Source organism: Arvicola amphibius, chromosome 1 (assembly GCF_903992535.2).
Source record: "Arvicola amphibius chromosome 1, mArvAmp1.2, whole genome shotgun sequence".
NCBI lineage: Eukaryota > Metazoa > Chordata > Mammalia > Rodentia > Cricetidae > Arvicola > Arvicola amphibius.
This window is the reverse complement of record NC_052047.1, coordinates 64,855,420-64,868,061: the sequence shown is the minus strand read 5'-3', so window position 1 is coordinate 64,868,061 and position 12,642 is coordinate 64,855,420. Positions and strand designations below refer to the sequence as shown.

Genomic DNA, 12,642 nt, shown 5'->3' with positions numbered 1-12,642 from the left:
GCGGTACCATGTCCCCAGTACCCACCGTGTCCTAGCACCATGTCCAGCACCATTATTTCTCTGGTACCACCATTCCCCAGCACCACCGTGTCCCAGCACCTCTGTGATCGGAGCCGCCATGTCTCCAGTGCCCACCATGCTTCTAGCACTTACTTTAACAAGCCTGGGTGTCTGCTCTGGAAGTGGAGAGGCGATCCCGAGATAGCCCTGCCACAGCTACAGCCTTGGGTGTGGGGTTTCTGCTCCAGCTTGCCTAGGGTCCCCAGTGGCCCCCAGTGCTGGAGCCACAGGGCTACGGGGCTCAGTGGCGCTCGCTCGGTGTAGCCTGCACAACATGAGTCATGCAGGCTATGTCCACAGGGCTGGGGAAGCTTACTGGGAGAACCCAGACTGTCTGCTCTGGGGTCCTGGGTAGCCCAGGTTTAGGACAAGCAGACAAATACAGCAGCACTTGGCCCAGGGAGCAGCCTTCTCTTTTTAGCTGCTCTGTGGCCCTGGAGAGGGCACCCTCTGTCCTGTATTGACATCTGTAGATTGGGGACGGACGGGACCATCTCCACCTTGAGTCAGTGGCAAGCTGGGAAGAACTGGAACCCCCAGGGCCCTGCCTGCAGCCAGTCCTGTAAAGGGCTCTCAGACTGGAATGGCTGGCAGTGTGGCCAGGCAACCGTGTCAGGGAGACGTGGCCCTGACCTGCCCAAGTCACCCTGGAAGACTTCCTAGGTGAGGCTGAGACTGGAGGGTGGTGTTGGGGCCAGGACAAGACTGCCTCAGCCGGCAGGCAGAGCTGGGAAGTGGGGTGGAGCCATGGCCTTGGCAGGAGGATCCCGGCAGGACGCACGTGGGAGGCAGGGTTAATCATTGTCATATAGCCTTGACCCCACCTGCCCTGGCCATGTTCCCTGGCTACTCTGCTCCTGCTGCCCCTCACGCCAGCTCAGGAGGAGCCATGGGGCAACGAGCCTGGGTTCCTAGCCCCTGTCCTTTACCCAGGCCATGTCCCTTCCTGCTGCTCCTGCTGCTGCTGCTGCTGGTGCCTCAGGGGGCCCAGCCCCAAGTTGGCAGGGTGAGCACTGCCCCTCTCCCTCACAATGTGGCCGAGGGCTCCCTGTAGCCACTCAAGGTTCCTGGGAAGAGACTAGAGAGAGGAAAGGGCCCCACAGAAGGGGTAAGGAGTGGGCTAGGGGCCTGGTGGGGTGGCCTAGTGGGGTGACGTTGTCCTTCACACAGAGGTGGGGTGCTGGGTTGGGCTGACCTGGAAGGCCTGGGGAACTGAACTTGTTGGGATGGAATCCTCTTGTTGGCCCTGGCCTAGTGCAGGCCTTGTGAGTATGGGGTCCCTGGGGCTTCTTTTGTATCTCAAAGTTTGAGATGGGGTGTAGAAGACCTCTGAGTGCTTCTAGCTGTTCCTGTCCAACCTAGAACTGACTCTAGGCTTGAATCTCAAGACCAAGTGACTTGGGGGCCTGTAACTCCAGGCTAGCTTGTTGAACCACTCAGACTGGGAAAGAAAGGCCAGAGGAGGTCTGGAGACATCCATAGTCCCTGGGACCTGCCTGGAGGAGACTCAGGGCTGTGACACGCCTGACTGGTGTTGTCCACGCGTGAAGGACTATCCCACACTGACAAACGTTGGGTTCCTAGAACCACACAGAACCACCAGGACCTAATGTCACAGTCACCCCTGTGACTCCCACGATCCCTGTGACCTCCGGGGACGTCAACACCTCAACAGCAAGTTTTCCAGAGACAAAGACTGAGGGACCTCAAGGTGGGAGGTTCCTCTCTCCCTCCAGCAGCCCCGCTGGGGGCCAAGGTAGGTCACACCCCGCAACTGGGACATGGGGTAGAGGTGGAGTACTCAGCGGAACTCCTGATCCCTGCTCCTTCCACCCCTCCGTAGTGCTCACGGAGTCCGGGCAGCCATGCAGGTTCCCTTTCCGCTATGGCGGCCGCATGCTGTACTCCTGTACCTCTGAGGGAAGTGCCTACAGGAAGTGGTGAGTCCCAGGGTGGGACAAGGGCTGAGGACCCCATCTACGTTCCCACTGCGGATCCTGATGAGCCCTGCAGCTAGTAGGTCTCAATCCCAAGCAGGTGGCTCTAGTGAGCAGGTGCTCCAGGGTGCCTAGGCAGGGATGGGTGGGGCTCTGGGCAGGGACTCCAAGTCATCCTCAGACTCGGCCCTTCAGGTGTGCTACAACACACAACTATGACCGGGACCGGGCCTGGGGCTACTGTGCAGAGGCTACCCTGCCTGTGGATGGTCCAGGTTGGTATGTGTGGCGGGACCAGCCTGAGCCCCCAGGGAAGGCTTTGACAGGGTGCTTGGGTTGGGGTCTAGGGGTCACAAAGCAGGATGGAGATAGTGGTAGTGCGGGGCAAGGGGTTCTGCATGGAGTGGGGCGTGGTCTGTGAGTTTGATCCTTCAGAGTCCGGGGTACCTAGGGACAAAAGAGCTGTCAGCCCAGAGGGCAGCATAACCTCGATGGCTTTGGTGGCCATTGATGGTACCAGGGCGCCCTCTTGTGGTGAAGTTTATCCCTGGAGCCATACATGGTGCCTGGAACAAGCCATGGGTAGCTCCAGGAGTCCGAAAGAACAAACCATGAAACCTGTGGGCTTGCTGTCCCAGGGTGCGAGGAGGGGATAGAGGGCACAGTGTGTGTAGATGTGGAGGGTGTGAAATGAAGAGCCACGTGTCACCTCGATGCTGGGTGTGGAGCATTAGGAGGTGGGTAGTTGTTCACCCAGAGAGGGCAGTGTGAGAGTTCTCCAGACGCCCTCGGCCTGCAAGGGGTATGAAGGGACCCCAAAGACTCTTGCCAGCACCCATAATGTCTCCTCCTGCGTGTACCCAGCTGTCCTTGATCCTTGTGCCTCTGGGCCCTGCCTCAGTGGGGGCACATGTTCCAGTACCCATGACCGCTCCTCCTACCACTGTGCTTGCCCTCTGGCCTTCACAGGTCAGGACTGTGGCACAGGTGAGATGACCTTGAGGGCCCAGGAATGGGGCCCTTCCGGGAGGTTGGGGAGCCCCTGCTGAGTCCAGGCTGGGCTGGGTGGCGCCTGCCTGCTGGAGGGGACCCGCATGGGTGCTGTGAGCGCACTGTGTGATTGGCAGAGAAATGCTTTGATGAAACACGCTACGAGTATTTTGAGGAGGGCGACCACTGGGCCCGTGTGAGCGAGGGGCGTGTGGAGCAGTGCAGCTGTATGGAGAGCCAGGCCCGGTGTGAAGGCACCCGCCACACAGGTATGTCACGGCCAGCTTCGCAGAGGCCTAGGGTACCATGGTGTGGGGGTAGTGAGCAGGTACCTCTTCCTCACCGGAGCCTAAGGTTACCCAACAACAAGGGCACAGGGAAAGAGCTGAGTTCTGGCCTCTCCATGAGTTCCTGGAGACCAGATTCAGTTTCTGGGCTGTCCCCTAGCTTGCCTGAGCAGTCCGTGTCTGAACGGAGGCACCTGCCACCTGATCGTGGGCACCGGGACCAGCGTCTGCGCTTGCCCGTTGGGCTATGCTGGGCGGTTTTGCAATATTGGTGAGCCACTTTCTTTCTAGTCTTGTGGGGTGATGGTGTCAGGGAGCCTTGCTGCGGCGTGGCCTCACGTGCCCACTGTGCCCACAGTTCCTAACGAGCTCTGCGTCCAGGGAAATGGTACGGACTACCGCGGAGTGGCCAGCACCACCGCCTCTGGCCTGAGCTGCCTGGCCTGGAACTCTGACCTGCTCTACCAGGAGCTGCATGTGGACTCAGTGGGTGCTGCTGCCCTGCTTGGCCTGGGTCCTCATGCTTACTGCCGGTCAGCATCTAATGGCCACTCTGACTTGTTCTGTGTGGGCAAAGGGGTGGACAGAGTGGCTCCCCCGACTCAGCAAGGGCCCGCACTGTCAAGATGGCCACTAACCTCTGCCTCTTGGGAAGGTGGGGTCAAGCGTGCCCACCAGGGTCTGTAGAGCAAGCACATAGCTCTAGGGTGGGTGTGGGTGCCTGCCCCATTGGGTGCTCGGGTGGTCGTCTAGGGAGAGTGGTGGCGTGACTCCCTTGTCTGCCTGCAGGAACCCAGACAAGGACGAGAGGCCTTGGTGCTATGTGGTGAAGGATAATGCACTGTCGTGGGAGTATTGCCACCTGGCAGCCTGTGGTGCGGGCACCCTCAGAGGTTGGGGGTGGTGCTCCCTGAGGACCCTCAGACGGGTCGGTGGAGGCGACTCAGTGGTACCTTGTAGTTAGACCCTGGGGTGCTCAACTCTCAGAGGCCTGCGCCCCAAGCACTCATACTGGGAATATCTGGCTATCTTGGGTGTGCAGTGGGGTCCCAGACTGTAGGAGAGACATAGCTCACTCTGTATCAGGTGATCTGGTCTTGCCAAAGCCTGTACCCTTCATTATACTTCTCCCTTTCTGTAGAGCAGGGACGGAGGCTCCCAGGGTAACTTCTCAGAGCAGGGCTAGGCCTGAGGAATTGGGCTGTGGGTCCAGGTAGGACCCCTCTGGCTCTTCCCTGTCTCCAGGGAAACCCAGGGGTATGAACTGATGGCCTCCACTCCCAGAATCTCTGGTTAGAGTCCAGTCCCAGCTCCCGGAGGTCCTGATGACGTTGGCTGAGTCAGCCCCAGCTGCACGCCCAACCTGTGGCAAGAGGCACAAGAAGAGGACGTTCCTGAGACCACGCATCATTGGTGGCTCGTCATCTTTGCCTGGTTCACACCCCTGGCTGGCAGCCATCTACATTGGGAACAGCTTCTGTGCTGGGAGCCTCATCCACACCTGCTGGGTTGTGTCTGCAGCCCACTGCTTCTCCAACAAGTGAGCACATTGGCCCACCCCGCAGGGCACTCACCTCCCAGCCAGCCCTCCCTCCCTCCCCACATGCTTACCCTTCCATTCCGCCATCATCTGCCACTTCTGGGAGGCCACCCACATGCCGTGCCCCTACCTTCTCTCTATGCCATGGGCCCCTACCCCGCACCAGCTCACCTCCCTCCCTTCCTTGGCTGACCATTTCTCATGCTCCCCTAACGCCTTCAGTCCCACTGTGGCCTGACACTTGTGCTGGGCACTGAGGTAGCCATGGAGCATGAGGGTGGGGCATCTCCCTGTACACCTGTGCGGGGGGGTATAGTGGGTATGGCCCTGGCATCTGCATAGACCCTGCCTTTCCAAGAGCACAGTAGTGAGGTGGAGATCATAAGGTGCCAGAGTTGGGACCTGTCCCATATGCCACCCTGTGCCTACGTCTAGGTGTTTGAGGGGCTCACCTGAGCAGGGAATCAGGGAGCTCAGTTACAACATGAACCTCCCAGGATCACTGAACAGTCGGGGAAACTAAGGCCCAGCCCATCGAATGGGCTCCCAGGAGTGAGTGTCCAAGGTCCACTCCTGTCCCTGCCCTGCAAGGCTGCAGCCTCAAGACACCAAGACTGACCCGACTGCGTGTAAATAAAGTGCCAGCGGTTCCTCCTAGCCCCGAGTCCTGGGGGTAAAGCACTTGCACCTGGGGACCCCACAGGCCAGGCCAGGCTGGGGCAGGGCCTCTAGGCAGACCAAATCTCCACCCATGTGGCCCATTCTTAGAGCAGAGCTCACCCCGCTGGCTTGTATGAATGAGCCAGGACCAGTGTGGCCCCGCCATCCTTGTTGGGCTTGACTCTGCTGTCACATGTGCTAAAAACCTCTGTGCAGACCTCTCCCAGGGCTCTGACTCTCTTGCTTGGCCATGACCAACAAGTATAGGAGCAAAGCTGGGGAGACCTGATAGTGCTGAGGAGAGGGATGGGTGCCCGCTCCTGCCAGCTTTCTGTCCAGTCCCCCCAGGAACAGCATCACGGTGGTGCTGGGTCAGCACTTCTTCAACCGCACAACGGATGTGACACAGACATTTGGCATCGAGAAGTATGTGCCCTATTCCCTGTACTCGGTGTTCAACCCCAGCAACCATGACCTTGGTGAGCTCAGGGCCTCAGCAGGGTGGGGTGTGGTTTGTGTACCCCAAACCAGAGCCCAGATAAGAGCCAGGAATACAGGGGGGAAAAGTCAGATGTCAGAGGTGCTTTGTCTTTGGTCTCTTAGGCCACCAGCCACCCACCCCTTGCCCATTCTATGGGACTGCCTGCCATGTATTTCTCTCTGTCAAGGCTGATCCCTGGCCTCTCTCTTGTCTAGTCTTGATTCGGCTGAAGAAGAAGGGGGACCGCTGTGCTGTCCGCTCCCAGTTTGTTCAGCCCATCTGCCTGCCTGAGCCAGGCAGTTCCTTTCCTACCGGACAAAAGTGTCAGATTGCAGGCTGGGGCCACATGAAAGAGAGTGAGTGGGGGGCAGCCCCCGTGTCACCCTGGTGAGGGGCAAGGCAGTGTGAGCCTGCCTGCCCTGAAAGTGCGGTATTCCACAGATGCCAGTGAGTATAGCAGCTTCCTGCAGGAGGCACTGGTCCCCCTTGTTGCTGACCACAAGTGTAGCAGCCCTGAGGTGTATGGTGCCGACATCAGCCCCAACATGCTCTGTGCCGGCTACTTCGATTGCAAGGCTGATGCCTGCCAGGTAGGATATTGTCAGGCCCCCACTGGGACCACACAGATGGGGTCTTAACTAGAATTTCCTAGCCCCTAGGGAGTTCACGGGCTAACAGGGAGACTAAGACAGAAAGTCCCCCACTGTGGACTACTTGGCACTTCCTGGAGGGCATCCTTGCAGTAGGAGAACCATTTAAATAGATGGGAAACTAAGTCAAAGGCAGGCCCAGCATCACAAGGAGCCAAGATAAAGCCCCGTTGTCCAGGCAACAGTTAGCATCATCCACGTGACATCAGGCCTCAAAGGCTACAGTTCTCTGCCCAGATTTGTCTTGTGTACTCAGCAATCAGTCAATCAATCAATCAATAGCTGATGTTTGTGAAGGGCTTCATAGAGCAGGCCATGGCCATGATTACATGTCACCCTGTATTACATGAAGGAACTGCTTTCTGCCTTTGAAACAAGTGAGGAACGGGCCTCAGAGAGGCCAGATCCCATCTCTGAGATGGCACAGGATGCTGGGTGTAATCAGGGAGGGCTTCCTGGGGAAGGGGCTGTTACACTTATTCCAAGAGATGTAGAGAAGTCTAGCAGCCCATGTGGTGGCATTTCCGGCAGTGGTACTAACATGCTGGGACCTAGAGTACCCATGTGTTCCTCATGGAGTAGGATCAGAGAGCTGCGGGGTGTGGAGGTGAGAAAACTTTCCAACAGTTTGAGAATGAGATGCCTTCCTAACTGCTTGGGGTCAGGAAGAGAGGCTATACTTCTCAGAAATGCCTATCCCCTGTCCCCAGGCAGTTGGCCTTGAAAACGCTCCGTCTCCAGGGAGCACTGGAGACTTTTGCTGATCTTTTACTTCAGCACATTTGCAGGGTTGGAAGCCCGTGTGCTTCCGAGTCAGGCTCCGGGCTGCTGGTGCATGCGTGGCTGAACCGAGTCTCTGTTCCAGGGGGACTCAGGTGGGCCCTTGGCCTGTGAGAAGAACGGTGTGGCTTACCTGTATGGCATTATCAGCTGGGGTGACGGCTGTGGGCGATTCAACAAGCCAGGAGTCTACACCCGTGTGTCCAATTACGTGGACTGGATCAACGACCGCATCCGTCCAGCCAGGCGACCAGCAGCTGCCTCCTGAGACCCTCTGGACTGACTGCTTACAATTCCCTGTCTACTACAGACAATAAAACTGTTTCTAAGGACCTGGCTTCACGATAGCACTGCCTCAAGCTGGGACAGTTCTTTGGGTCTAGCCTCCCCAAGTCATGTCTTGGGCCTTCAGTGCAGATGGTGTGGCCTCAGGGGTAGAGCCTAAAAGCCAGTGTAGCTCCTGAGTGTGGATAGGAGCCTTCTGCCTCACAAAGATGGCTCCAGGGGATGAGCAAAGTCAGACTCCTCTAGACCTTATACCAGGCCAGGGTCCTGGCACCCTAAGCATTCTAAGGCAGGACGTGGAAGCCAAGTCCAGTTCCCCAGGCCATGAACAAGGACGTGCACCTAGCTTCAAGATGGCAGCCTGCCAACAGTTTGCTAGCAGCTGTGGCAGCTCTGAGGGAGACCCGAGGAGCAGGGCCCACGACTGGCTACTGCTAGTACTAAACACCTAGGAGCCAGGCTTGCTTCCATCCAGGCAGTGACATGGAGCTAGCTTATTCTATCTCTGGGGCCAGAGACAGTGGGCAGTATGGTGAGGGAGCAGAGGACAGATTCCCTGAGCCCGTGGACTGTGGGAGACGCTGGGTATGTCTCAAGGGTCTTCAGAGTCTCTAGCAGGGAAATTCATGACCAGTTGCGAAAGGGCACAGAGGTGCTGAAAGTAAGCTGGGCAAGTAAGGGAAACAGGTTAGGGTGGGTCTGAGGCCTGCTGGCCCTAAGGGTGCCCGAAGCAGGCACAGTCAGACTGAGACCAAGCACGTGGTTCCTGACCCTGTGGCCTGCGTGGGGCAGCAGATAGCACCTTGTTCAGTGTCTCTAGCTGGGACCAAGTTTTCCCATGCCTGTCCTCCCTCGGTGACCTGGGCACTTCTTACTCTCCCTCTGCAGCTCTGACCACTGTGGTCTGTTCTTCCTGTGGCGGCAGGGTCTCGCCATGCCCCACCGAGAGTCTGTTCAGTCTAGGTGATGCTTTTGCCCTAACCCTCCCGGAAAGCCTCAAGTGCTCAGCCTGGGGGCTCACTACCCACCTGTGAGCCCTTCTACTGCTTCCTGAAGAACCAGGAGGTTCTGTGGATGACCCTCATCCCACTCTCGTGACACCCTGTGAGACTCTGGGGGGACTGGCCCAACGGGGCCCTCTCCCAATGCAGTCTTCCTGGTCAGAAGGACCCAGCCTCTGCCAAGCCCTCAGTTCTGGATCCTGGATAATTGAGAACAGAACAGCATCCAGAAACCTGGCTGGTGTAATCAGACAAGACAGTGTGTTCTACCCAGGTCACAGAAGCCCAGTGGCCAGCTGCTTGCTGACATTGGTCTTCTGGTCCAGTTTGCTCCATGGAAGCAGAGGGACAGCAAGTCCCCATCTGTGTGATGTTCAAAAATAGTGACCTTTAAGTCAACTAAGAGCCAGTGGAGCTGGTGAGCAGATTTAGATTTTCCTGGGTGACAGCCCTAGCTCAGTGTGGCTGGGGTCAGCACAGGATGAGGACAGGACACAGGTACTCACAGATGGGCGAGTGTATGTGGATGTGGGGAGACATGAGCCTATAAACCAAGGATAATGACCCCAGGTGTATCGACCTGCGCCCTTCCATAGCCATCCGGGACTGCTGCGCCATCCCTGGTCCCCTCATCTTGACCACGTCTTGGGTTGGTACTACGGGGGACCAGCCCACTGGGACATGGCAGACATGTCCTGCTTCTGTTTTTGCTACTTTGGATTTATTTATGTCTGTGTGTGGGATCTGCCCATCATTTTTCTTATCTCCTTTAAATGACTGTTTTCTAGATTCACATAGTAAGTTCTAGAGCACTCCTTTCTTCAAAATTCTCTGAGAGTCTAGACACGCTTGGGATGATCTGCTCTCTGGGAGCTGGTAGAATGCATCTATAATCTGGAATTTTCTTTAGGGCAGTATCTCCTGATTTGTGGTTTTAAACCATTCTAGGACTAGCTGGGGGATATTCTTTATTCTGAAGCCTGTGTTTTCCAAAATTCAGATTCCAAGTTAACTATCATTTTCTTGTAGCTGTGACAATAGGCCTGGTGAAAGCAAGTGAGCTAAAGACGGGAGGATGCTCTCTGGCTCACAGCTCATTCCTGTATAGTCCATCACGTCAGGAAGCCGTGGTGCTGGGAGCCGAGGCAGCTGGTGGCACTGTGTACACACTCGGGAGCAGAGAGAGAATGATGGCACTCAGTTCATTTTCTTCTTTTATTATTTTGTTTTATTTTCATTTTTATGTGTATGAGCATTCTTTCATGCATCTGTGTCTGTGCACTATGTACATGCCTGGTGCCCAGAAAGGCAAGAAAGGGCATTGGATCCCCTGGGATTGGAGTTACAGATGCTTATTGGCTACCATGTGAGTGCTGGAAATTGAATCTGGATTCTCTGACAGAGAGCCCATGCTCTTAACTGCTTAACCATCCTTTCAGCCCTTCCTTTGTTCTTTTTATTCGGTCTGGAACCTCAACCCATGGGATGCTGCTGGCCATATTCAGGGTGGGTATATTGGTCAGGGGTCTCTAGAATAACAGAACTTATAGAATATATATATGCACACACACACACACACACACACACACACACACACACACACACACATATATATATATATATATATATATATATATATATATGCCTGCATACACACATATATAAAGGGGATTTATTGGAGTAACTTACAGGCTGCAGACCCGCTAATCCAACAATGGTTGGCTGTGAACAGAAAGTCCAAGAGTCTCGTAATTGTACAGTCCACCAGGCTGAATGTCTTAGCTGATCTTAGCAGATGCTGGAATCCCTGAAATAGGCTCTAATGCCGGTGAAGGAATGGACTTGCTGGCAAGGCAAGAGCTAGCAGGCAAAGAGCAAGAGCTTCTTTCTTCCATGTCCTTAGGCTTCCAGCAGAAAATGTGACCCAGATTAAAAATGGATCTTCCTGCCTCAAGATCCAGATCAAAGGCATGTGTTTCCTGCGTGAAGACCCAGAGTAGAAATGGGTCCACCTACTTCAAACCAAGCAAAAAAATCCCTCACAGGTGTGCCCTCTATTTCTGGATTCCAGTTAATCCCAGATGTAGTCAAGTTGACAACCAAGAATAGCCGTCACAATGACCTTCCTTCCTCAGTTAAGTTTCTCTGGAAACGGACTCACAGACATGGCCAGAGGTGCATCTCCTAGGCGATTCCAAATCCAGTCAACAGTGAAGATGAGCCCCACGTCAACCAAGAGCTGAAGAAACCAGCAGCAAGTTTGTCTAAATCTCACTTTTATGGCCATGGACTTGTACGTGGATGTTTCCGTTCACTTTCTGCTGCTATAACTGAACACTGAGAACAGCTGTCCTAGTGGCTTCCTGTGGCTGGGACAGACCCTGACCAAAGCCAACTTGGGACGGAATGGGTTCGTTTCATTTTTTCAGATTGTCATCCATCATTGAGATAACCCAGCGTAGGATCTCAAGGCAAGGGAATGTAACAGGAACCATGAAAGAAGTCTGCTTACTGGCTTGCCACTCTTGCTTGCTCAGTTAACTCACTTATGCAACTCAGACTCATCTGCCTAGGGTTGGCACTGCCCGTGTTGGGCTGGGGCCTCCTGTATCAATTATGGTCACACACCAGTCTAATCAGTAGTTCTTTGGTTGAGGTTCCTTCTTCCTAGCTGATGTTACAGCTGAGGTTCATGATGATACTAGCTAGCTAAATTACAAAGAACAGAGGCTGGGAGTTCAAGGCTGTGGTGCTGGCATCTGCTGAGGCCTTGCACTACATTGTAGCATGGAGCAGGACATCTTATGGCGAGACAAAGCAACCTGCTGACTCAGGTCTCTCTCCCTTCTTCTTATAGACCACTGATCTCATTAAAGAGCCCCATCCTTGTGATCTAATATATCTCCAATTACCTTCTACCTCCAGATGTCAGAATCATGGAAATTTAAGGATTAGGTTCTAGCACATGGACTTTGAGGGACCCATTTGGCCATGCAATGGGATTCTTTTTACCTCCAAGTTGCAATTTGTTACTCTCTGAATCTGAAGTTACTCTCTGTCATTCCGAAGTTGTACCACTGGCTCCTGTCTTCCATTGCTCCCATTGAGCAGTCTGCTGTGACTTTTACTGTTTTGTGGGTTACGCCCTGCCCTGATGTATTCTAAGCTGTCTGATCTTGGTATGAAGCGCTAGGCATACAGGTGGAGATCATTCCTTCTGCTTCTGTGTGGTTGCCTTATGTTCCCATAGAGTTCCCACAGTGATTCAGGGATTTGGGTTTCATCTCTCCAGTTTTCCGGAGATCCACCCATCTTGGTGTCCCTCCACTGATAACCGATTACTTCAGAAAGCCTTTTCTATGCCACACGTGAACTCAGAACTCGGTGACAAGAAGCCACATCTGTTTATTTAGTTCACAGTTCTTAGGGTTGATAACTCAGGCTAAGCTCTGCAGGGTGAGTTCTCTGTGCTGACCTGGGGTCTCCATGGTGTAGGCTATGGACTTATCAGTGGGTTGTTAAGAACGGATGGCTATTGGCTGGAGCCCGGGGTGGGAGGACACTGAATCTCATCACCCGGCAAGTTGTCTTGGACTTGTTCACATGACAGAGGCAATACTACAAAAGGGGACGTGGATGTGAGCTTTCCTCTGCTTTCCTTTAGTCAAAGTAAGCCTGACTTAGAGAGTGGAGAAGACGTCCATCTCTTAGAGAGAGGGGTGCATGGCTGCGTTTTAAGGGTGTAAGTGTAAGGAAGGAGTTGTTTGCAGGGGTCTTAGGTCATTTCGTGTTGCTGTAGTGGAATAAATGAGACTGGATAATTTACAAAGAGGTTCACTTGGCTCACAGTTCTGGAGGCTGGAAGTCCCGGTGTGTGGCTCTGGCGTCTGGTGGGTCTCTGCTGAGGCCTTATGCTGCAGTGTAATGTGGCCTAGGACATCACAGGGTGGGATAGAGCTCCTCCTCTTCTT

At 54.7% G+C, this 12,642-nt stretch overlaps 1 protein-coding gene across 2 annotated transcripts; it reads left to right on the top strand.

Annotated features, from left to right (window-relative positions):
- The first annotated feature begins 894 nt into the window (after positions 1-894).
- On the top strand, positions 895-7,717 carry Hgfac (HGF activator). 2 transcript variants are annotated; one of them, XM_038311013.2, is made up of 14 exons: positions 895-1,066; positions 1,645-1,816; positions 1,904-2,000; positions 2,193-2,272; positions 2,862-2,984; positions 3,125-3,256; positions 3,435-3,545; positions 3,633-3,807; positions 4,064-4,149; positions 4,559-4,814; positions 5,814-5,953; positions 6,171-6,311; positions 6,397-6,545; positions 7,471-7,717. In XM_038311013.2, the coding sequence occupies exons 1-14, from the start codon at positions 896-898 to the stop codon at positions 7,651-7,653; spliced, it is 2,016 nt and encodes a 671-aa protein (XP_038166941.1). In that variant the 5' UTR covers position 895; the 3' UTR covers positions 7,654-7,717. The 2 variants fall into 2 exon arrangements, with proteins under 2 accessions (XP_038166941.1, XP_038166948.1); XM_038311020.2 differs by having other exon boundaries at positions 1,030-1,168.
- The last annotated feature ends 4,925 nt before the right edge of the window (positions 7,718-12,642 follow it).

Bases quoted from the DNA above. Each gene is read 5' to 3' on its own strand.
- Hgfac (XM_038311013.2), top strand. From the start codon at position 896: ATGTTCCCTGGCTACTCTGCTCCTGCTGCCCCTCACGCCAGCTCAGGA. The intron at 2,001-2,192 runs GTGAGTCCCAGG...TCGGCCCTTCAG, and splicing joins GGAAGTGCCTACAGGAAGTG to GTGTGCTACAACACACAACT. The intron at 4,815-5,813 runs GTGAGCACATTG...CTTTCTGTCCAG, and splicing joins GCCCACTGCTTCTCCAACAA to TCCCCCCAGGAACAGCATCA.